The following is a 23866-nucleotide window of genomic DNA, read 5'->3' as shown; positions in this document are numbered from 1 at the left end:
GAGGGGAAGGTGGAGTGGCTGTAAAGGATGAACAAACACATTCTCTTATGAAATAAGTAGAAAGGCTACAGAGGAAAGCAAAAAGTAGATAACAGTACTCCACCAAAACACTGCTATTCAACAAAATCCAATTCGACACGTATACGTTCATGCCAACATTCACACATACTCTTAATGGCTCTGATGGCATTCAATATTTGTGTAATGGCATTCAACTTGTGTACAGCACAGTTTGTATCTTCATAGCTGAGGCAGGGAACAATCACTATGCTACACATCCTGTTAGAGCACCAGGCCTTCCACCAGGCACAGCTGCAGGAAGCAGGTCCTTAGTTTCACCAATATGGAAAAAAAATTGACAGGACATTTTTGAGCTGGTAATGCTACTGTGCAAAGTCCAAAACCAAAATACAAACCTGAAATAATAAACCATGCAATGGTTTGCAATGCCAGCAGGAAAAAGAAAATCCATGCAGTGGGAATGAGTGAGGATGGGATGAAACCTAAACCATGCTAATGAATTTTATTATTTTTAATATAGTTCTAACATTATTTCAGCTCTTGCAATCATTAAAACAATGCTGACAGGAATTCTGGTACAGTCTGCCATGTCAGTACATTAGCTGTTAGGGTTATGTATTTAAGGAGTTATTGGTTTAATTCAAACATTTGCTTGCCATCTGCTACTTACTTGTTTTATGCATTTTAATTATTCTGGAGACTTTCAAGATCTCTACTTTTTAATAACCTTCTGTCACATTTCTCAGTTATTGAAACACTCTGAAAACAGCTGAGATTTTGGGAAAGTGTTACATAAGCCACAGAAGACAGCCAGGGAAGGAAACGTATGAGGTAGCTGTCCATCTTCAGTACAAAAACACTACTGGCTACAGCCAGCAAATCATTGCTCAGATGGTTAAAACTGTTCCCTGCCTTCCCCCTCCCCCTCTTCATAGTCTTTTCTTCTTAAAAATAAACATTTTATAGTGATGAAGATATTACCATGCTTCTACGCTTATGTTCAGGGCTTTTTTTTTTTTTTTCAGAGGCACCCAAGACAATTTTCTCCCAATTTGAGCTTTCATAATCCATTCTTAAACTGACAAAAGTTTATATAATGGAAAGATCAAACCCAAAATAAAGTTACATAATTATAAACATACAGACAGAACAGCTGAATATTACAGAGACCTCAATTTAGTATGCCAGTAGTAAATGTTCAGGTTAAGCAAAATAATGTCCAACTTTTAGGAAGAACACCCACCATATGGATCATGCTGAAACATTACAGAAACAGTGCTAGTGTCTGTGATACTGAAGTTTCTGATAGGAAAAGAATTCACATCCAACATAACAGTAAGTTTTGCACACAGATGAGGGGATGAACTTGCCAGAACAAACTGTTTCACAGGCAGCCCTTATGGGAGAGCAGCTTGGGCAAAAACCAGTTCAGTCAAGCCACGGGCACTTGTGCAACCTAACTGAAAAAAAATGGTGAGCTTACAGTGCTCCTAGTACTGCCCAGTGCTGCATTTGTGTAGTTCTATAATATGGTCATTCATCATTATGTATACGCATATGAAAGACATCAATTATCAAATCATGGAGCACAGCCACGAGCAAAAAGGTGGACAACAGTAGAAGTATGGATTGCACATTTGTATATAGCATGACTATGCAAGATAAACTTTTTTAAAAGCACTTGGCCTCCAGCTTCATCCATAATGCATCCACAGACCTCTTTCAAAAATAAATAAGTGGAGTAAGAGTTGCATCTTCAACAGATGCATCTGTCTTAACCCCTAAAATAACTCAGGAAATAAACAGAGGCACTCACTGTGGCCTCAAAATAGCAAAACGAGATTCTCTCTCCCTACATAACTTCACAACAGGCCAACGCTTCCCAGTCTGAATTTCGGATTCCTGGATCCCTGTTGTTTTAAAACCAAGTGCAAGATACCAAACACAAAGGTCTCCAAACAGCTTCTGTTGCCAGAGGAGCACAGGAGGCAGCACGGGGACATCTCCAGGGCCAGCGACCCGGGCAACAAGGGTAAAGGAGAGAAGTTTCTGATGCGCAACGAGAGTGCCTACCCCCCAGCCTTCATCACAAGTCAATGGGATTTCAACTCCTGACTCTCATTACGGCTTTTGAAAATCCCCCCTTTGTCCTTCAGCTGCAGACCGCAGATGAAAGCGAAAGCATTTGTGTGTGAGGCGGGCAGCTTCCACTCTGTATCAGACTGACGGGAAAGCACAGGTCTCACTTGTGCCTTGCAGGCCAGCAGCAGCCGGACAGAGCTCCTCACACACAACCCTGGGCCACCCAGTGAGCCCCACGGTGCTACACCGCGAGCTGTTGAGTTTTTAGCCAAGTGCCGGTGTGGAACACAAAGAGCAGATTTCCTAGTTATCAGTAGCAAAGGAAACGTCCACTTTAGTTATGCATGAGATATTCAGTGCTTCTAATGAGGCAGCCAAAGGCAAAAGTGAGCCTTGGATATGTGCGTACTCTTTCACCCAGCAAAGTTCTGCACTAGGAGTAATGAAGGTTTGAGAACTTCAGGGGTGAAACAAGCCGTGTAATTTCCATACAGCGGTCACTGATCTGGCACCCTTTGAAGGCATGCCTCCTTTATCCACATACCTCAATCCTCACATTCCAACAAAATGAAACAAAAACCACCGCAATTTCTGCCTCAAAACTCTCTTCTCTCCTACCTCGCACCAGCAGTCATCGAATTGACCTACACAAACCCCAAACACACACGGAAAGCTACAACAAGCTTTAGAGCTGCCATAAACAGGCATTCACATCCATTTCAATGGCTGTTTGATATACAATATGATCTTTCTGTTCTAGAAAGGAAGACTGAGTACCTTCCCCGCCAGATTTCAGTTTTAAAAGCAGGATTAAGTATCCAGTGGGCAGCAGAAACCAATCCCTGCGAGCATACTGAAAAACAAGTCATCCAGGACAGCATAACAAGCTAATCCATGACTTCTGCGATTTGTTTGCTTGTTCAGGGGCTTGTGGGTTTTAGCGATTAACATAAGGATTCCAGATACTGTTAGCAACTCAGCACAGATTTTTAAACTGAATTTGCAAAAAATCTGGCAACAAGAAAAGAATCTTAAGGGCACTCTGTACACTGAGTCAGTGTAATGGTTTCTTTGCGCACACCCTCCTGAGCCACGTTAAAGAAATCCATGTGTCTCCATTTTAATGGGTATTCCCTGTAGCAAGTTCTCAGCAGATACCACACTGAGATCACTCAAAACCATTTGTCTATTGCCGTTTCTAGGAACACAGCGGCCAGCTTCAGGCTGGCTTTGTTAACTACTAGAGCGCGAGTGCGTAAGGATACGTACCACTCCATGACATCCCAGATAGCTACATAACTGGCAGTTCAATTATTTCAGCTGCAGCACATGGAAAAAGTATTTAGAAAAGGTGGGCTTAGTTTGCAACATTTATTCCTTCAAGGAGAAGATGGTTCTAGACATCAGGGCTGTAAGAAATAACATGGAAGAATTTTGTCCGCGTTTTATGCAAATTTAAACTAATTCCTGATGACAGAGGCAGAGAGGGGAAATGAATCTGCCTCAAGAAGCCAGAGCAGTTTATTTTTTTTTTTTAAGAAAGAGAGCAACCTACTCAGAAATTCTCTTGAGAGGAAGAAATGCCTTATGGGGTAAGGCTAATGATCTGTCCTAGCCCAGGATTTTCCTCCTGGTGGAAGCAACAGGGGACGCTGCTCAGGGAGAACAGCTCAGCTGGCAAGTGCCTGCAGTCCTCCCCCTGCCTATCCTCACATTGCTCCATTAAGGATGTCTCCATCCAGTCCTTTCACTACACATTTGTGACCTGCTGCCTATGAATCTGTCTAATCACTTTCACAGTGCGGAGATGTAGAAGTTGAGAAGTTTGACATTGAAGTTAGCTCTGTTCCTCCAAATGACCGAAGGCAGCCAACTCTCCCTCCCACACTGCAGGCAGAGATGGCCAGAATAGGGCACTTGTGGGTAAAGATCTGGTGTGGGAACTTTGCAGCAGCGATAGCAAACAAAACAAATTTTGCAGCAAAGTTAGCATTTTAAGGCCACCAATCGATGTTGGAGGAAGAGGACAAGTGCCACATCCCCTTCAACACTGTAGGCAAGCTGCACTTCTCTTCTGCAAAGACAAACAAAGCTCTAGGCAAACATGGAACAAGTGTCACAGCTGAGCAGTGAGCAGGTCTCTCAGATGGGAAGCACGTACAGACAGCACCCAGCCTAAGCCTATAGCAAATTTAAGGTTTTTATTATTATTACTGCTGCTCTAAATGCCTTTAAGATTTTTCTGTCTATGGTAATTACACTTCCTTGCTCCTCCCAATGCACTCAGCATTTTTTTTCCCTTTTAAAAAGTAAAAATGATTTTGTTTCTTTTTAATGTTATGCACTGGACATTCTGGAACAAACACCGCAGAAACGCTATGGTCAGACTGGTTGCCTTGCTTACAGTTTGAAGCAACAAATTGCTAAATCCCAGCTTAGCAAGCACCTGCTGCAACCAAGAGTTATCTCAGTCCCATGGGCTTTGTCAGTCTCACTCTAGATCGCCACTGTAGTCTGGTCAAATAAGTCTCTTCTGTGCCGCTGAAAAGAATTTACTGCTGAAAGCTTACAGCGAACAGTTAAGGATTTATGTGCTAGCTCTACAACCAAAATTCACAGGAAAGACAACAGCATTGCTTCACAATTATGCCTACATTTTATTACTAAAATTATACATAGACGCTGGAAAGTCAAAGCAAGTCTTACACAACCTGTTTGATCTCATAGGTCTAGCACATGCAATATATGAAAAATATCTTGGCAACATGGTTAAAAGCCATAAAAGCACCTCTCAACACCCAGCTAAGCTGTTTTTACTTCCTAGGACTAATAAGCAAAGACATTTCAACCCAGTATCTTCAACAGAACATTGAAGTTGAGGCATTCCAAAGCATAGGAAGTCAACAGGCGTGCAACTCCATTGCATGCTTCCAGGCTCGCCTCCTCAGCCCTCTTTAGAACATTTTTCAAGATAGATATCACATAGTAAAATACACAGGCAGCATACTTCAAAGTTGCTCAGGGTAGGAGAAGTAAGGAATAAAAAACCCCACACGAATTTGCAAGGGCAAGTTATTAATTATCTGAGTTGGAATTTAGCCAGTCAGGCTTGACATCTAAGTTTTATGGTAAGTCAACAGTAAAGCTAGGTGAAACTTTACATCTAAAGTTTATTAAAAAGTGGTATTTGAAAGTAAAATACATTCAGCATTTCAGCAAGTCGATCTGCCTGATGTCAGTCTCTTTTACTCCATGTCTTCTCAGCTCTCAACATGACACTTCCAATATCCAAACACATTTTCAAACCTCCCAGCCTCCAACTATGAAATACAGGACTGCGGTAATTCAATTTTTAACATTCCAGTATCAAACCCTGAGTACATGCACTTTGACACATGCATTACACCAAAGAAATTCCTACTCTCTGCAACTTATTCCTTGCACAGTTTCTCATTAGTAACATCGCTACCGACAGCGAGCACATGCTCTCCATTCCTGAAAATGCTGTAAGCATGTTTTGAGCGACGACACATCAGTGCTTTTATGAGGAAGGAATATATTCAGTGTGATAAAAACAACACAAAAACAAACAGCAGAGCTCCAGGATGGATGCACCACTTCAAGCTGGCCAACTCACAACTGTCCTTATGACGAACAGCTCCTTTAACAAAATCTCAGGTCAACCATGCAGTTGGCATATCACTTTTTACAAATTAAGGCTATTGCAGAGATTTACTGTTCTATCAGACTTCACAAACTAGGAAACTATTTGTTCACAATCTTGTACAGTGGATTTAAATAATATACACCATTGCCCTAATCAGTTTTTCTGGAAGGAGTCACCGGGGGACTGCTTCAAGACATTTCTTCACAAGAAATTCTCTGCACAAATGAAATAAAGCAACAGAGGGAAGGCAGGCACAGAGAAAAGACTACGAACCAGTGAGGCGTTCACAGGTGAGGCTGTTAGCTCCACATTAGGACCAACACATGCTAATTGGCACACTAACGTGGACAAACACAGAAGTAAACATCCATACTTATTTCAGAAGGTTCTCGGACTCACGAGGATGACAGGAAGCACAGAACTGTAGCGTTACTGATTGAGAAAAAAGACTCATTTATTTCAAGCAGCAGCTGAGCAACCTTTGACCACTGTAAGCCCTGACAACTTTAATTAGTTTTAGTTTAAAATGGAACAAAATTTGGCTTTGGCCTCTATCCAAATAATTTTATCCCACACTGCTCTCTGCTTCTAGCGGAGCATTGCAGTATAATTACTTTAATCTCTTCATAGGCATGTTCCATTCACTAGCTTTCCAAGAAAACTTACAACTTTAACATATCGCTCAGAAGAAAAAAAAAACAAACCCAAAAACATATTTCTCACATTAGCGGAGCAAAAATTAATAAGAAGCATCCATCCCCTCCCCAACGTGGGAAGAGAATGTGCACACTTCCAAGTCCACTGTGCCAAACCTGGGTTCAGGCCATCCAATTACAGATGCAGGACAAAGGAGCTGCACGCGGTGCATGAGCAGGGCAAAGCTGCTGGACCTGCTTGCAGAGGTGGTTTCTCCCCCACCCCACTGCAGCTCGTATCACTCTAGACAAGAAAATGACCATCTGGCAGAAATTCCAGACATATTAGCAGCCCTAACTATTTCCAGATTAAACAGCGTTATCGTGTTGCCATAAAACACAAATCCCACTTAGGATCCTGCCTGTCTGATTTGGCCGCTTTACCCGCGTGCTCAGCTGAAAGAGACAGCAGGTAGTTGGACAACCCACTCCTGCATAAGGGCTAAACTATCCGAAGAGGTGGGAAAGGAGGCACTTCCAAGTGTTTTATTTTTCTTTCCCTCTTTCTTCCTCACTGTCCTAATCCTTGCCCATACCCCCACAGTTTTCTGTTGTGCAAGATGCCTGCCTGCTTTAGAGGGCAAGACACGGGGCCAGGAGCAGAGACATGCATGCAGCTGCAGGCAGCAGCCCGGTCCTCAGCAGCTGCTATAATCCCTTGTGTGCACAGGGGTCAGGCTGACTTCTTCCTGGTACAGGACTGTTTGGCAGCTCAGCATTAAACAACACACCCAAATTTATTACTCCTTTCACTCTTTGCAGAACGTAGACGTACAGGAACACACATGCAACGGTGCTGCTCATCAGTTGGCTTTTGGTTTTCAAGTTATTTCTTCAAAAAATATACATTCACTTGCATGGAGGAGAGGTCTTGAGATATTTTTCAAAGCTTTAGGGCTCGTAATGCCCCTTGAGCCCTGCTCAGACCTGTCCCTAAAGAAACCACTCCCCGTGCTTTCATTCTTAGGGCAGGAACCCACAGCACGCCCGCGGCAGCAAATTGTCAGCTGCGATCTTCATCCGTGGGAAGACATTATGGATTTCTCACTGCTTTTTCAGGCTGCAATTCTCAGCAGAGGATGAACTTAATTAAAATTAGGCAGGACAGTAGAAGTAATAAAAATATCTTTTAATTACTTTTTTTTTTTTAAACACAGTTTCAGATTTGTCCTCAAGCTACATATTCCAACCATCTCAGCCTTGTCCAAAAGCATGAAAAGGATTTAGCCGAGGTCTTCCTTACCAAGCAGAAAAGCATTAAATAGACAAAGTAGCTGCTTCCAATTTGTTCATCTCTACCATAGGACAGACAGCTAGCCACATTTATTTTAAGCAGCAGAACCGTACGATAATGAGAACGACTCCATTTCCAAGCGATGCACTGACCACGCTCCTTCCACACCCTGGCCTGTGCAGCAGGTCTGTGTTTTCCTTCAGCACAAAGCCCACCAGCCTGGCCCCATAACCGCCTGCAGCGGCTCAGTGACACACCAGCAATGCTCCCAGCTCGGCCAAACGCTGCGATGCTGCGGGACCCAGGGACACACTGTGTCCCATGGGACACCAGGTAGATGGAGAGCCACCTTCCTTGGGGAGCAGGGTGCAGCACAAAGGAAATAGCAAGGGGCTGGCTGGAGTTACCCAGGAGACAGCAGGGCAGCAGACCGGGGAAGGCAGGCAGCACACAGCAGGACACGCGCAGTGCCGGGCTCGCAGCACACTCTAGCGACCCAAAACCCGCACGGTAACATTCAGCGCTCTGCTCAGAGTGACTAATAAAAGCAGATTTGAACTCTGCCTCCATTTAGAAAACGTTTAGCGCTTGTTAAGAAGCAAGAAGGTTTACAAATGTCAGTCTGGTATCACCAATCATTTGCTCATGATAGAAGACAAAGGCAAGGGTGGTTTTTATACAGTTTGCCATTTAGTAGGATCAGATACAAACACTGGCAGTTAATCGGGTGAGTTAGCACTTTGCTTTTAGTTTCTCTGGCTAAATACTGCTACACACCAGGCGACTGTGCCACGCCTGCCTGCACCAGAGCCCTTGCACAAGGATTCCAGACTCAGGAGATCCAGGCACCTTTGATAAAAGTCTATTTATATACTGGTTTGCCTCATTAAGGTAGAAAAGCTTCCAGAAATTCCCCTGAATGGCTGAATCACAGGATTCTACATGTGACCAGGACAGCCTGAGGTTGGCAGCTTCCAGGGGAGCAGCTGAGCATACAGACAGGTTCCCCTCTCGGAAACAGAAGAGCTCAGTGCTTTTATTGCCCAGAAGCTCCCAAATTGCTGAACTATTACAGCCCCAGACCACAGCACCCTGGTGAAACCACCCCAACCCCCTCCCATCTCCTCCCACTCGCATCTGTAGCACATCCCAGTGTTCTCAGGAATGCAAAGCATCCCCTCCTCAGCCCTTACTCAAAGGGCTTCACAACCAGTAGGCATTGTCTTAGTCACTGTGACATGAGTGGCTGGAGTTGCTGGATGAGCTTCAGTAATTCAAACCACTAGCAGCTTTTCCTGCATCTGCCCACCTGCATTAAAGCACTGACTTCCTTCCCTCCCTCCCTCGTTCCTCCTTTCTTTGTCTTCCTCAGTGTTCACTGTTTTCATTTCTCCGTTTCTCGCTCCAAGTTTTTCAGTTGTTTTATTTGCAAAGCTATTCCAATCACTCTAATGTGTCTGTGGTTATTCTCTATCACAGCACAAGCACACGTTACTAGTAACTCCAAAGCCACGCATGCACACATGGAAGTATCCCACCATTTCCAATATTCTCCCCATAATGACTATGCACAACAGCTGTCCTTGCAGCAAGACACATTTAAGTGTATTTGGTACTCTTGGCAGTACCACTACAGGCAGGAACATACTTCAGATTATTCTAGTGAGTCTGAATTTCAGACTCTTAAGAACATCGTGACTACAGCATGTACTTACAATGGATCATTGTACTCACTAATGAACAAAGCCTGTTGAAACACCAAACTACATGATTATTGCTTAATTTCTCAGTGTGGATACACCTCATTGGCTCTGTACAGACTACACTTTGAAGCTGAAATAATGAACTACAGTGATTACAAAGCAGCCCTTAAAAAGAATAAAAATTAGTGCCTTATTATTAAACACTGGAAGAATATTTCAATGAGAAATGCAACTCTTGGAAAAAAAGAGCTATATATCCTTAAATTATATATAAGCAATTCAACCCAAGTGCGAATGCGCCTACACTTCAATTTAAAAACTTGCATAGCTTTCCCAGTTCTAAGGTTCCAACTCCAATCTATTCAATCTGCCTAACTACTTTATTTAAAACCAGCATTTTTATAGCTTGCAAGCACTATCTGATATGATGCAGGCATATTATACACAGGGCAGATATTAAATTTCAGAAGAATAATGCATTGGAACTGAAAAGACTCAACCATGCATTTTGGAAAGCAAGCATTTTGGACAAAGGAGAAGAAAAGTGCTTCAGAAGTACCAGATTTGGACTTCTGATTCTTGAGATTACGTGGTTTAGATACCTATGGATGAAAAACCTACAACCATTAGCATATCAGCCTCTCCCAGCATGGTTTCCAAAGGAAAAAAGTGAACCTTCTTTCTGGTTTATATGCATATTTTCTAATCTAATTCGGAGGTTCATTATACACACAAGAGATATATTGCAAGTGAATGGAATTCACGATCACAACTTCAAACTTTTCAGTCTGGCTAATTATACAGGATTTTATCTCTGACACTTGTACAACACCAAATAACTTGCTGATGGTGCAGAATATTCATTTTGTTATTCTTGGAAAAAATAACTAAAAGTATAGCTAATAAAAAAATTAACAAAGGAAACCAATGAGTGCAAATCTGTGTTAGATGCTGCAGCACTGACAACAAAATATTTTACTAAAAAAAAAACCAAAAACCCAACAGATCCCACCTCTGTAAAGCACAATAACCCCAAGCAAAAAATCATAAACAATTGCTGATTTTTCTACAAGCAGCCAGAAGAAATAGTGCTTTTTACAGCTAAATCATCCTCCATTTAATCAGAATAACTTCAAACTGGTAACAGTATTCAGGCAAGGACTGAAGAGAAATTAGACCCAAGCTAGAACAGAAACATTAAGTTATATATTTAGCAAGACCATGCACAGTAACTTCAACAGGAGCCATTAAGTCAGAGCAGTATTTCTAGCACTAGGAAAGCTGCATGTAGCTGAGGTATTTCCAGAATTAACTCCTGATCCAGAAGCCGTGCTGGACAAGAGTATAAAATCTTACACTCCACAGATCCCAAGCATCTGTAGCCTCTCCCAAGACTCAAGGTCTCAAGGCCACACCATCCCCTCTCCCAGGCACAGGCCTCAAGCTCCCAGCTGGATGCTCTCTTGCTGAAGGTTGATGCTTTGCTAACTACTGCACCAAGCTCAGCTCTTCCCCACCGTGATCCCTCCTGCACTTACAAGTACAACTAATCTAAGACTAAAAAATCCAGTGAAGATAAACCTAGTAGATGGAATCATAGAATCACCAAGGTTGGAAAAGACATCTAAGATCATCCAGTCAAACCACCCACCTATCAATACTGCCCACTAAACCATGTCCTTAAGTACTACATCTACCCTTTCCTCAGGGACAGGCAACAATATGCTTCAGCTTTGGATGCCAATGAAGCAGAAGAGACAACTTTCACTCCATGTCCTGGCTAGAAAAGGCACACGTCCTAGCTTAGCTCCATCATGCCTGCACCAGCAAATTGACTTAATTGTCAGCAGGGAATTACAAAATCTGAAGTGACTCCAGTGGTGCTTGGGGAGGTCCCGGAGGCACAGTGTCTATAGCAAGGACATGGAGCAGCCAGCCATTTCAGTCTCACCCTGGGGCAAAACCAAGCTGCCTTCGATTTCTGAAGAGGCCAAGAAGAAGAATAAAATTCAGCTTTCCGGGATGATTAACGCAGGCTCGAATAATAATAATAAAAAAATTGTTATAAACGCATCACTACAGTTTCACTGACTGCTGGTGCCACTGCTGCTGAAACTGAGGTTGAAGGTTGGGATTTGAGATACTCATTTGCAATTATGAGGCTGTCTCCTAACAGCTCACAGTGGCCTTTTTGAGAGGGAAAGAAAAGGCAACAGCATGCACTTCTTATCATCTATCCTTTTCCCAAATTGGCTAAGGGCAGAAACAGTTAAATAAATAAATAAATAAGAGGCTGCAATCAATGCAAGCTGCTCTACTAAGTGCTAGCACCAGGGGAGGGGAGGAGAGAGGAAAAGTGGCAGAGCTGCTGCAAAGCTACACTGCTAAGCTCTGCTCCATGGCTCAGAGCCTGGTTTCAGTCAAATGATGCCAATATGAAGAGAGAAAGAGGAGAAAGCCAGATCTAACTAAAACCCACAAGCACCGAGAAAAATAGGAACCAAAACCTCATGCTCAGTTTCTAACGGGAATATAGAGAAGTGCCCTCACCTGAAATCATCCCTTTGTGTTGTCAGTGAATTCACTTTGGATTTGGAGTTTGTTTTGTTGGGTGGTTGGATTTTTTTGTGTAATTTCTTCAACTATTGCTGGTACTGGGACCAGTCTGAAGCTGTGAACTAGTGGCCTAAAGCTCTGGGCATTAAGGCCTGCTGACACAGACTGCTGGGCCTCCAGAGCAGATTCACCTTTGCCAGAAATGAGGTGCAAGTCAGAGATATTTCAGTTGTGCCCCAATAGCCTTAATGCCCATCTCTCCGCTCTCTGAAAGCCTGAGGTTTGTCACCATGCAGCAAACATCTCTAAGTGCTGAGTTATCTGCCAAGGAGTGAAAGGAGAACTAACTTCAGTATCTGTTCCAGCTCAGCCCAGTCCCAGTGCAGATTCAGATGCTTTACTTTGAAGTTAATTTCCAAGCTAAATTGAAAATCCTCACGGAACTTCAGAAATACGCTATGCATAAATTCTGGATTCTGCTACTACATCTAATATAGTTTGGAGAATTCAGTGGGTAAAAGTCACCATTTTTCACTGGCTGACTATTCAGGAATGCAATATAAAACAATTTTAAGTTCAGAAAGACTAATATCAGTACTTGGATTTGCAGAAGTCCAGAATTAGTCAAGCAGATGCGGACCATACCGTCTAATGCAATCAGTACAAAGCGAGCCGAAACCAACAGGATGAAAAGCCAACCAGCTTCTCTAAAATGGGCTATACACCACAAATTCGTAGCAACATAAAAGAAATGGATTGCCAGTTATTATCATCTAGCACATTAAGTCATTGGAAGAGTTACGCTCCCCTATAAGCCAATGTGAGGCAGTTGAAAGCAATAGCACATCTTTCTGAAATAACTTTTATTTCACATGACAAGAGTATAGCTCTCTTGAAAAAAAGCAATATGCTTCACACTTTAAATCTAAAAGCATTTCTTATGCCCTTAAAAGCAGATTTGAAATGCAAAAAGTTCTAAATAGAAACCCAGTGCAGCCGACAACCATCTTTTTGAAACAGCCTGCAAGTAGGTACACCAGATAAGAACTGCTTCCTTTTATTACTATATAGGATCCAACTGTAGAGCATAAAAGGTGCTACGGAGGCATATTTAAGTGATTCATATTGTATGCTGGATTGAAGTTACTGCAGCATAGGCATACAAGTGACAGGAGGGAGAAGGAGCAGTAATCCTAAGTTGTCTGAATCAATACTTTTCACAAACTTCAACTACTCAGACACAATAGGCAATAGGAGCCCCAGGCTTTGAAGCATCACCACTGAAACCACCACAAAAATAAAGGCCATTACAACATAGCTCCTAGAAGAGCTGACTAACTCCTTTGTTACGAGACCCCTGCCCTAGAGGCAGTCCAGAGAGCAGCCAGCGTGCAGGGGAGGAGCAGAGCCTTACTAGCTCCTCTGCAGCCACTGGGCCACACCAAGGAGAAGGCATCCAACAAACAGAGGAGCACAGGACACCCCTCTCACAGACACTCGAGCACATTGTGCAAGCCACAGTGCAGTCAGGAGATACTGAAGTCATATTTTAACATTCTTGTCACTTCAAAGCATAAACTTTACAAGAGCAAGAGACGTACCACTCATCACAGCACGGTTCTGGAGGAAGCAAAGGAATCCACTGCATTTTCAGAACTGTAATTAAAATAATCCCTGCATACAGCCCAATGTATTTCACAACTCTGAACAACAGCATGTAAATGCACAGGTGTCTGGGCACATACTGCAACACGTTACAAACACTCACCAGCATGGTTGAGCTCACAGGCAAATGCTGCTTTTGCAAACCTCCACTGCGCTCTGAGACATGCATTTACCTGCAGTTACCACCTGCAGTGATTGTGACAGCAGGTCACACGAAGGGGGCTGGAGTCCAGGTTTAAAATGCAGGCCATACTCGTAGAAGTGATCCTTTAGTGAGAGAGAGTTTGAATTCTGAAGAAACACAGCTTCTGCTTTTGCAACATCACATAGAAATCTCTTCCGTCTATGAGGAGAGTCTGTTTCCAACAGCCATAGGTCAAAATCAGGCCCAGCCCTCACCTTGGAGTCCATAATTATGTATGTAACAAGTGATCAAAGCTATGCTTAAAGTGACTAATAGTCTTAAAAAGCTTCCCAAATTTTACAGCAAATAGCAAAACTCTAGACAAATATGCAACTAGAAATTAAAGGGTGGAAGACGAGGCATCCATCTTCTACTTGGCAGCTGCAAAAATTAAGCCAGAGCACTGCCTCCTGGCAAAGGGGAAGGAAGAGGAGACTGGCAGGGCCCCCTAACACAACAGTATTTTTCAGCATCAGTACTCATTACAACTTTAAGCAAGCAGCTATCCTGTTCTCTGAGTGTACCACTGAGACGAGATAAACCTGAAGTTCAGTTGCTCTGATCAGACCATGTTTTCCCTCATTCAATTTAAGAGCATATGTTTAATGGGATTAAGATTTGCATAGAAATACTAATTCCCATGCTAACACTACAGCATTACTTAGCTCAGTGTGATGTCAGCCAGTGTACAATCCCTACAAATCCAGAGCCTAGTCCATCTCAGCAGTTTACAGTTATAAAACATAATAAAGAGCAAACAGATACACGTGGTCAGAAGGATGGAGAGATGATATTAGCACAACATGCACAACCTCAGCCCACCTGCCAAGATTTTGTAGGCATGGCAGAGGAGGCTTGTGTCCTATCAGCTTTCAGTTACAGGAATCTTGATTATTTATTTAAAAGCAAACAGTTGAAAAAACACCACTCTGCACCCATACCTTAACTCAGAACATGCTGTGGCAACTATCAGCTTAAAAAAAAATCCTTCAGATAATCCCAAGTCCTGATTAAAAGTGGATTTAATATTATGAAACAAAGCATAATGATGCAGTAAGATCTCAACTAGCTCCTTACACATCCATCACACCACTGAAGATGACAGTCCCACTGTCAGACACAGGACAGACCACTTTGAAAGCAAGGTCCATCCTAGACATATTCTTCTGTGAAGTAAAAGAGGAACTGAAGGCTTTTCCAAATCTCACATCTCCCACATTCTCTATCAAACACCCATTAAATACATGTAATGGAGCAGACATTTAATAAGTGCAAGCCACACCAATAGCCCATCCAACAAGCAGCCTTAGAATACATGCATTTTGTTTCTTCAGCTTAAGTCATTACTGTCTTGATATCCAAAGAAAATTAAGGTACAGAAGCAAGTGGCTTCCCAATAACAGTAGAGCTATTGCCACCTGCTGTCAGAAAGCACTCATGGCACTCCTCACGCACCCCATTTGCAAGACTGACTTGAAGAAATCCAACTTCACCAGCGTTTTACTCATGTGTCATTAGTTTTACCCCAGAAAAGACATACAGAAAAATTCCAGAGTAACCACAGCAAGAAGGATCAATAAACACAGTGGCCTGACATCCAGTAAAATCCACATTCTAATCCCAAAATACAGAAAAGACTTCCAAGGAGGAACAAGGCTTTAAGTTACCAGTACCTCAAAACACAAAGAATAAAAAGCAGCAGTGTCACAAGACAGAGAAGGTAAAGGTGGGACAGAAAGAAGACCTGTCACTATTACCTGTAACAAGCACAGCTGGCAGCCTCCATCCCCAGCATAACCCTCCCAGCTCTGCCCTGCTCCACTGCATGCAGCCTCTGTGCTTAGGGATCAGCATGTGCCCAATTTGAGTGGCCAGGCACAAATCTGAGAAGGAGATCAAATGAAAGCACAAAGACTATTGTATTATAACTCCAAGAGTTAGCCCTGAACCTGCCAAATCAACAACCATGCTTCTAACACCTTAAATTGCTAACCACTCTGTTTCAGAAGTATTAAAGATGCTACTAGAAATGTTTTCTCCATGTTCATACAGCACTCAGACACTTTGTTTAGTTTACACAAAAATATCAGCATCATTTATGTAGGTAGTCCTTTCCTCATGAACTCTAGAGACAATATGGGACTGAATAGGCTCAGCAATCAAAGCACAAGGAAATAAGATCATCATACTGGTTTCAGTAGGCACACAGGTGCCCTGAAAGCACTAGCTATGTTAAGATCAAGCTGATAACTAAATACATGTGCTATGGGCCATCAGGTTAGATCAGGCCCCTCACCTTGCCTGCTTCATGTTAGATTACCAGGTAACTCTCAAGCTATGCAGAACCCAGTCAGAGAAGATGCTTGCCCACCTGACTTTGTGCCAGGGTACTTCAGTATTCTGTACCTCCACCTCATTCCACTCCCTGGAAAGCCAAACAACATTGCTTTCAACCTCAGCTTGCTTTGACAGAAGCCCTCATCTCATTCCACAGCCTGTTAGTGCAGGGACCCCTGAAAGTTAAGTGCCTTTCCCCCATCCCCTGGTGCCAGCAGCTCCCAGGCACAGTGCAGGCCATGCCTGAGGAACAACTCATCTCTGCTAGTTAAATGATGCTGTTGGAAGCAGACTTGCAGGATGTACAGCACACAGAAGATAAGGATTTTCTTAGCATCACAGATTTCTCATTTAAATGCACTGCAACACCTTCGGGTTTTCAAAGTGATCAGGTGAGTAACACACCTGACAAAAACAGCCAGTACAAAAATGAACCAACCAAACTCATACTCCATGTTAAAGTTTATCTCCTTTTTGAAACTTTTGAAGTTTCAGAGGACTTCAGGTGCTAGCTAATATACAACACTGAGGGACACGAAGGCAAGACCTTCCAGCATCTGCTTTCTTTACAGTTCCTGCCATGGTAGCATCCCTATCGAAACACTGATACAGCAGATCAGTGAGCACCCAACTATTACACTGCATTAACTTTATAGAGAAAACTACAGGTGTTATTTTATTTTACTGTTTGCAGTTCATTTTCTTCAACCTCAAGCGCTCCAGTGATCCTATTTGCTGCAGTGCATTTCTGAAGTCAGTCTCCCCAACATTAAGCCTTCATCACATCCTGAGAGCAAAATCTGTTTGTCCAAGACAGTGGCTTCAGTAATCCACCTTAATGGAACTGAACCTCTAGGCATACTTTTCTTTGGTTACATTCCCTTTATCACTGTTACTTCGGACACTTCTTTAGTTTTCTGTCAAACAGAGCATTAAAGAGAAGAACTATAGAGAAATCGGATTAAACAAAGCAGATGAAAAGTTTAACCATGTCTACTGCTCACCTGACACATTCAGCGCATTTGTTGCAGAAAGCAGTAACAAAGATACCCACAAATATCAGGATTACTGAGAATTACCCATTCCAACAATGACTTCTGTTGACTTCTCTGTTCAATAAATGGGAAATACGTATAAATGAATCTTGGATTATGTACATAAATATAAATGCACTAACTGTAATTTAACCTGAGAAACCTTTGATTAACACCTCAGCCTGCTCATGCTAGAGATGAAACCCAAATTAACAATTTTAAAGCATTATTGGTTCTATTCCCCCGAGGAAATAACAGAAGTGCAAGATACATAGGCAGATGCCAGCTGACTTTGTGATTTCAATGCCAGTTTTCAGTTCTCCTATCTGAATACTGTAGATAAAACAAGTCATGCTTTAAAAACATGCTACTAGAACAAGACTCAGTAAGAAGCTTCTGTTGTAAATATTCACACATTTAGCTCAGTTGAAAAAAATTAGTGCTGATAAATGCAAATATTCCATGCAAAAAAAAAATCCTAGAAGTAACTTAGGGGTGCAGGGAATTAGCATACACACGATGCTACTACAGGGCCAGCTACCAACTCAAACACCTTCATAACATTCAGACAGGACACTGCTGAAGTAATTTCTACTTCAGAAGCTGCAAGATGAACACTTTGCTTGATAAATTAAGTTGGCAAATGAAATGGATTAGTAATCAGTGAAATTGCCTGGTGTCAGATCTATTCCAGATTTGAAATCCTTTTTTCCCCACCTGTTCATTAAGCACCCAGTTCAAGGCAACTGTAGCGAATGATTGCACATTAACAAGCTTTTTATGTGGAATGGCATGGTTCAGCCACTGACTGTAGCCACACGTTGGTTTAAGCATAGCTCAGCAATAATATATTCAGCTCACACCCTCTATGTGTGGTACTTCTACCCTGACATGTAATTTGAGACGAGAGAAATGCGATGTCTCAAAATTAAGTGTTCAATTTATACTTTAAGGTCAAGAGTCCAGTAAGGAAAATTAAGAAACATCTTAGTGCTAGAGTCAAATGATTAAATGTGGTTCTGAAGTCAGAAGCTTGAGGGAGGAAAGGCATCTTCCACCAGGAAGAGTTGAGACTTGGTAGGACAGTGAGGATTTCCCAGTTCGACACATCTCCAGTGCCAGGACAAGAACAGACAGCAGGACAAGTGTTTGAAACTCTTCATTTTCTGAAAGGCTCAGATGTAAGTCACTTTGTGCTCAGCTCTGGTACAGCCACACCTCAAGTACTGTGTTCAGTTTTGGGCCCCTCACTACAAGAAGGACATTGAGGCCCTGGAGCGTGTTCAGAGAAGGGCAACAAAACTGGTGAGGGGTCTGGAGCACAAGTCTTATGAGGAGCGGCTGAGGGAGCTGGGATTGTTTAGTCTGGAGAAGAGGAGGCTCAGAAGAGACCTTATTGCACTCTCTCACTTCCTGAAGGGGGGCTGTGATGAGGAGGGGGTGGGCCTCTTCTCCCTGATAAATAACGACAGGACGAGAGGGAATGGCCACAAGTTGCGCCAGGGAAGATTTAGATTAGACCTGAGGAAACATTTTTTCTCTGAAAGAGTGGTCAGGCACTGGGATGGCCTGCCTAGGGAGGTGGGTGAGGCACCATCCCTAGTGCTGTTCAAGAAGCGTTTAGATGAGGTGCTAAGGGATTTGATTTAGTAGTTGGGTAGGGATAGTGATAGGAGGATGGTTGGACTAGATGATCTTGTAGGTCCTTTCCAACCTAATGAACCTATGAACCTATGAACTTCCTGGCCTGCTTTCCTACCAGGAAAGGGATATAAGAAGTTCACTTATTTTCTTCACTAACTCTTCTTGCTATTTATCAGACTAAGATTTTTATGTATCATTTGTTTTCTCAAAATGGAAAACAACATTCCCTTTAAAAGGCAATAGTTTTTCCACCTGATTTGGGAGAGTTCGAGGAGACTCCAGTGCTCAAGCATGGCTCACTGAGGGGAGAAACCTCATTGCTCTAACTGCAGCAAGGGATAGTTGCTAATATACCAATAATACTATAGACATCAACAAAAATCAACTTGAATAGAGAAGGGATATTCTTTTTTTCCCAGATATGAAAGATTTTTTTTCTCAGTACTGTACTTTTGTACCTCTACCTAAGAATATTTTTCAAAGCTAAGAATTAACACTTTTTGCAGTGTTCTGCAAGTCACAGCCCTTCCCAATCAAATGAAAAAGAGTAATATCTCCCCCTCCTCCCCTCCCCCACTGCTCCATTTTCCTCTTTATCTTGCTCCTAGTAAATCTAACTCACAAGCATATTAATATACATCATCTTATCTTACAACTTGACAGTAAGATTTAACAGGTAACAAGTGAATTTATACATGAGGCCAGCAGTGATGAACTGCTATTTAATATACATGGCTACACAGTCACACATAAAAACACCCACTTTCAAAACAAAGCTCCTGTTTCTACTTGAAATTAAGCAGCTACCACATTACTATAGCATAAATAGCAAAAGTACCATTACCTCCTTAAACATTCATTAAAAAAAAATTAATCACAGAATTGCAGGGGCTGGAAGGAATCTCCAGAGAGCACAGAGTCCAACTCCCTGCTAAAGCAGCTCCCTACCATAGATCACACTGGTAGGTGTCCAGTTGAATATCTCCACAGAAGGAGACTCCATCACCTCCCTGGGCAGCCTGTTCCAGTGCTGTCACCTTCACTGTAAAGAAGTTCTTCTGCATGTTAATACTCAACTTTCTATTTTCAAGTTTTAGGCCATTGCTCTTTGTCCTACTGCTATGCACCACCGAGAAGAGCCTGGCCTCACCCATTTGCCTCCCACCTCCCTTTAGATATTTACAAACATGAATCAGATCCCCCCCTCAGTCTTCCAAAGGCTGAACAGCCTCAGGTCTCTCAGTCTTTCCTCATACAGGAGGTGCTCCAGGCCCTTCACCATCTTTGAGACCCTCCACTGCACTCCTTCTAAGAGATCTCTGTCTGTTTTGAACTGGGGAGCCCAGAATACATACACACCTTAGCTGATATTAAAAATAATTCACAATTTATCTTTAAGCCTTACTGACACTTCTGCTGCTTATTTCTATATTTTGGATTAGATAGTCTACATTAAAAAAAAAGATCAGAAGAAGCCTAAAAGTTAGCAGAGTAAGCTCTATTCAGTTCTTCCACAGCCTCTGAAAATATCATAATTAGTATTACTACATTAGGCCTACCTCAGTCATGAGAACTTCTTAATATCCCACTGTCCATGCTTCAGATACAGAGAGAGCACCCAAGCAGAGGTAGAAGGAAATAGCTTGTTCAGAGCCAAGATCAAATTCCGTGTAATAGGGAGTGTAATACTTAAAGAATATGAAAATATAATACTAAAATTGAGATTTTTATACACATCTCTACAGATTTCTTTACAAAAAGAGGGAAAGGAATTTAACAGGATGCTTAAGGCAAAACATTAAGTTAAACTAATACCTGCCTGCAATACAATCACTGACAAGGGCATTTTAGGGAACCATTCTGCAAGAATAACATGTTCACAGAGGTACATAACTGAGAATAGTTTTAGCTAAATGTCACATCATCTCCTTTTTCAGTCACTCTGCATCTCAGTCATTCCGTGGAAGCCAGAAAGCAGATCCTCATTCTGATCACAGACAATTTCTGAACTAGAACTGTAGAGTTTTTGACATTTCAAAAAGAAAAAAAGCCCTCTAAGTCAAGAAAAGCAAACAATTTCCATTCCAAAACTAATCTGCAGCCAGTCCCAATCTGCAATTCAAGGGGCCTCCATGAGTAAGGAGAACCTCCACATAATATAATAAATAAAAAGAAAGTATGCAAATATTGACCCACTGTAGAATAATGAAGTCAGCACAAGCACTATTGGACATACCATCTTGAAAGAATAAACAAAAAAATTTATGTAACTAAAGCTTCAGAGCCTCCCCAACACAGGGAGGAAAGAAATGTTACCACACAGATGCTACTGTATTGTCTGTTATTTAGAAAGACTTGTGTGTGTCAGTAAACTACAAGATTCTTAAAAACTTTTGCTTGCAGATACCATCTTTTCTTGTTACAGTTCCAAAAGACGTTTCAACGTAACTGAATGCTTCTACTTGTACTCCAGTAAACCCTCTATCTTCACTCCACTCTGAAGTGGGGAGCTACGCTGAGAGGGAAAAGTACCAAGCAACCCAAGTGCATGAGCATACTCTTTACACACGAGCTCCAGCATCTCCATATAACTTTTTACCATTGTAGACAAGCACATCAGTTTGCCCAGCACAACTCTGGGGATCTCTGCACTTTACTCCATTACAGAGAAAAATGCAGTAGGTTTCCTTCCAATAGATGACTAACACCAACAATTAGTTGTTGTAAATGGATTGGTATTCCTAATAATGACAACATCAACCAGATACTAAGGGAAAAAAAAGCAAACAGTCTGAAGACACACAAGCCACACATTTCTGGGGTTGGGGAGTAGAGCTAATATTTGAGGGGGAGGGGCGGGAGCAGGAGGAAAATCTTCCCACAGTGTTTCTCAAGTAGCCAAATTAGATTATTATCACCCAATAGACAAAGACAAAGTAATTGCATAAGCACTGTAATAAAAATTATTCTCATCTTTTTCCTTTTTTTATCACAAGATGCTATGCACATTTCTTTACTTCAGTCACTAAACCAAGAGAGGTCTTAAAACATTTAGAGCTCTATAGGTAACAACAAAAACTCAAAAGGTACAATCTCTCTACAAGAAAGCAAACATTCAGACCATAAAAAAACAGTATGTCACTCTTGCTATCATCTTACTGTTAAAAGATTTTCACATTATCTAGTCCTCAAATGGCTCAATTTAAAAACCAGACTGGAATGTACTGCAGTAACTCAGCATTGAAGTGCAGTTTTCTGCCAATATCAAGAGTGAACTCCCAGTCATTCAAGCTAAGTAAAAAAAGACACAAGATCATTATTTTTTTTTTTTTTACTTAGTGACCGTGGTATTCTAGTTCCACAATAACCCCTATCACAATAAAGGCACACAAAATGAACAGAGGGAATAAAGCATGCTGAGTTTCCAACAGGTTTCCACAGGACACAGCAATTTTATGTAACTTTCCAGAGTTCAAGCTTGCTACATGGATATCCTTGCAATGAAGGCTTTCTAGCCAACACAACATTCAGCCACCTACCTGCATTAACAATGGCATCAACCTCAAGCAGTGTGATGTCACCTCTGTACAGAGACACTTTCTCACTCAAACTTCTCTTCCCCTGCACATCTTCTTTAGCATTCTCACCTACAAAAACAAGGGATACAGTAGGTCATCATCATGACAGGAAGACGAATGTTTAGAGCACAGATCATTAGCCCCAGTTACAGGTCTGCCGTGGGTGAACAGCTTGTCCCAGTTTAGCCTCACGAGGGCAGCAACAGCCCATGGCATCCTCCTGCTGATCTTGAGTGCAGCACAACCTTCACCCAAACGCTGTTGGGCTGAGGAGAAGTAGACACACACATACTTTTCAGAGATACCTTCATCCAGTGAGTTTTCTTAGTAGTCACAAGGGTACAGAATGACAGAAAACAAGTAGAATTAGTTAAGACCATCCTCCCACTTGAAGCAGTTAAGTTATTCAACCCAGAATTATTCAGGATCTTTCTGAAAGCACAGGAAAATGCAGGTTGCCAGAGCCAGAATTCAGAAGGGGACCTGTCAACAGACAATGAGGAGAAAAACCTAAACAGAAACACCAGTAATTGAAACTCAGAGCTCTGTCACCTGCTCCACCAGGCAGAGGTTGAAGACTCCACATACATAAGCTTTCAACTGCTTCCTTGGCCAACAGTGTTATAATAGCTCCCTTATTCTGGTACACTCTTTGTTTTTGCATCAGAATGAACTTCACTAGCCTTATAATCTACGTGCAGGGTAGTTCACCTACCTCCAATACTTCCACACATACATACTAGCCAGTAAGTTTAACATTTCTTACAGTGCAAGGCTACAACTTTGCTAATTATTTGAGTAAGGTAAGAAAAAAGGAAGGACTGCTTAACTGTGTTTCTGAAAATCACCTCTGTCCATCATAACGAAGAGGCCTGAGCTCATATATTGGCCAGAAACAGAATTACAGAACTGGAACTCCTGAAGTGATGTCTAAGGGCAAAACAGCTTTCAATTCTCAAAACAATTATTCATTTTTTAGTAAAATAAATTCAAGGAAATGTAATGAGGTGGTGAAAGAAAATGAGTCTGGCCCTCTAGTTTCCTGATTAATCTTCATTTTAATCAACTTGCACAAATCAGACAATATCAGCTCAAATTCATCTGCATTATAAGCAAACACGAATAGAAATAAGTTGCATTTATTTTATCTCAGCCACTTCAAAATAACCAATCTTGCATACTTCTAGCTTGGATCAGCTAAGCACAACATCCCTGCCTCCTCCAGCAAAAGATACACTATCTCTGTGACTTACATGAGTACAGGGCTACCCACACATACACACTTGTAGCATAAAATAATTTCATTCCCTTATTTAACTCCTAAATTCCTACTGCCTCTGCACATTCACCAGAACAAATAGTATTACTGTTTTTATATCCTATTAAAAATCTTATTATCCTAACCAAACAGACATTATACCATTCACCATCTTTTCCTCATAAGGTAAGCATTGCAGCTAGCTGCT

At 41.8% G+C, this 23866-nt stretch overlaps 1 protein-coding gene across 2 annotated transcripts in view; it reads right to left on the bottom strand.

Annotated features, from left to right (window-relative positions):
- Positions 1-23866, bottom strand: part of MACROD2 (mono-ADP ribosylhydrolase 2) — an 840242-nt gene that overhangs the window by 789391 nt on the left and 26985 nt on the right. For both annotated transcript variants that reach the window (XM_065739549.1, XM_065739548.1), the window contains exon 3: positions 22362-22469. In XM_065739549.1, the coding sequence (XP_065595621.1) occupies positions 22362-22469 (108 nt within the window). The remainder of the gene's footprint in view (positions 1-22361; positions 22470-23866) is intronic.

Source organism: Cyrtonyx montezumae, unplaced genomic scaffold (assembly GCF_038088225.1).
Source record: "Cyrtonyx montezumae isolate F1298 unplaced genomic scaffold, pur_monq_1.0 scaffold_24, whole genome shotgun sequence".
NCBI lineage: Eukaryota > Metazoa > Chordata > Aves > Galliformes > Odontophoridae > Cyrtonyx > Cyrtonyx montezumae.
The sequence above is the reverse complement of the archived record's forward strand: the minus strand, read 5'-3'. Positions and strand labels throughout refer to the sequence as shown.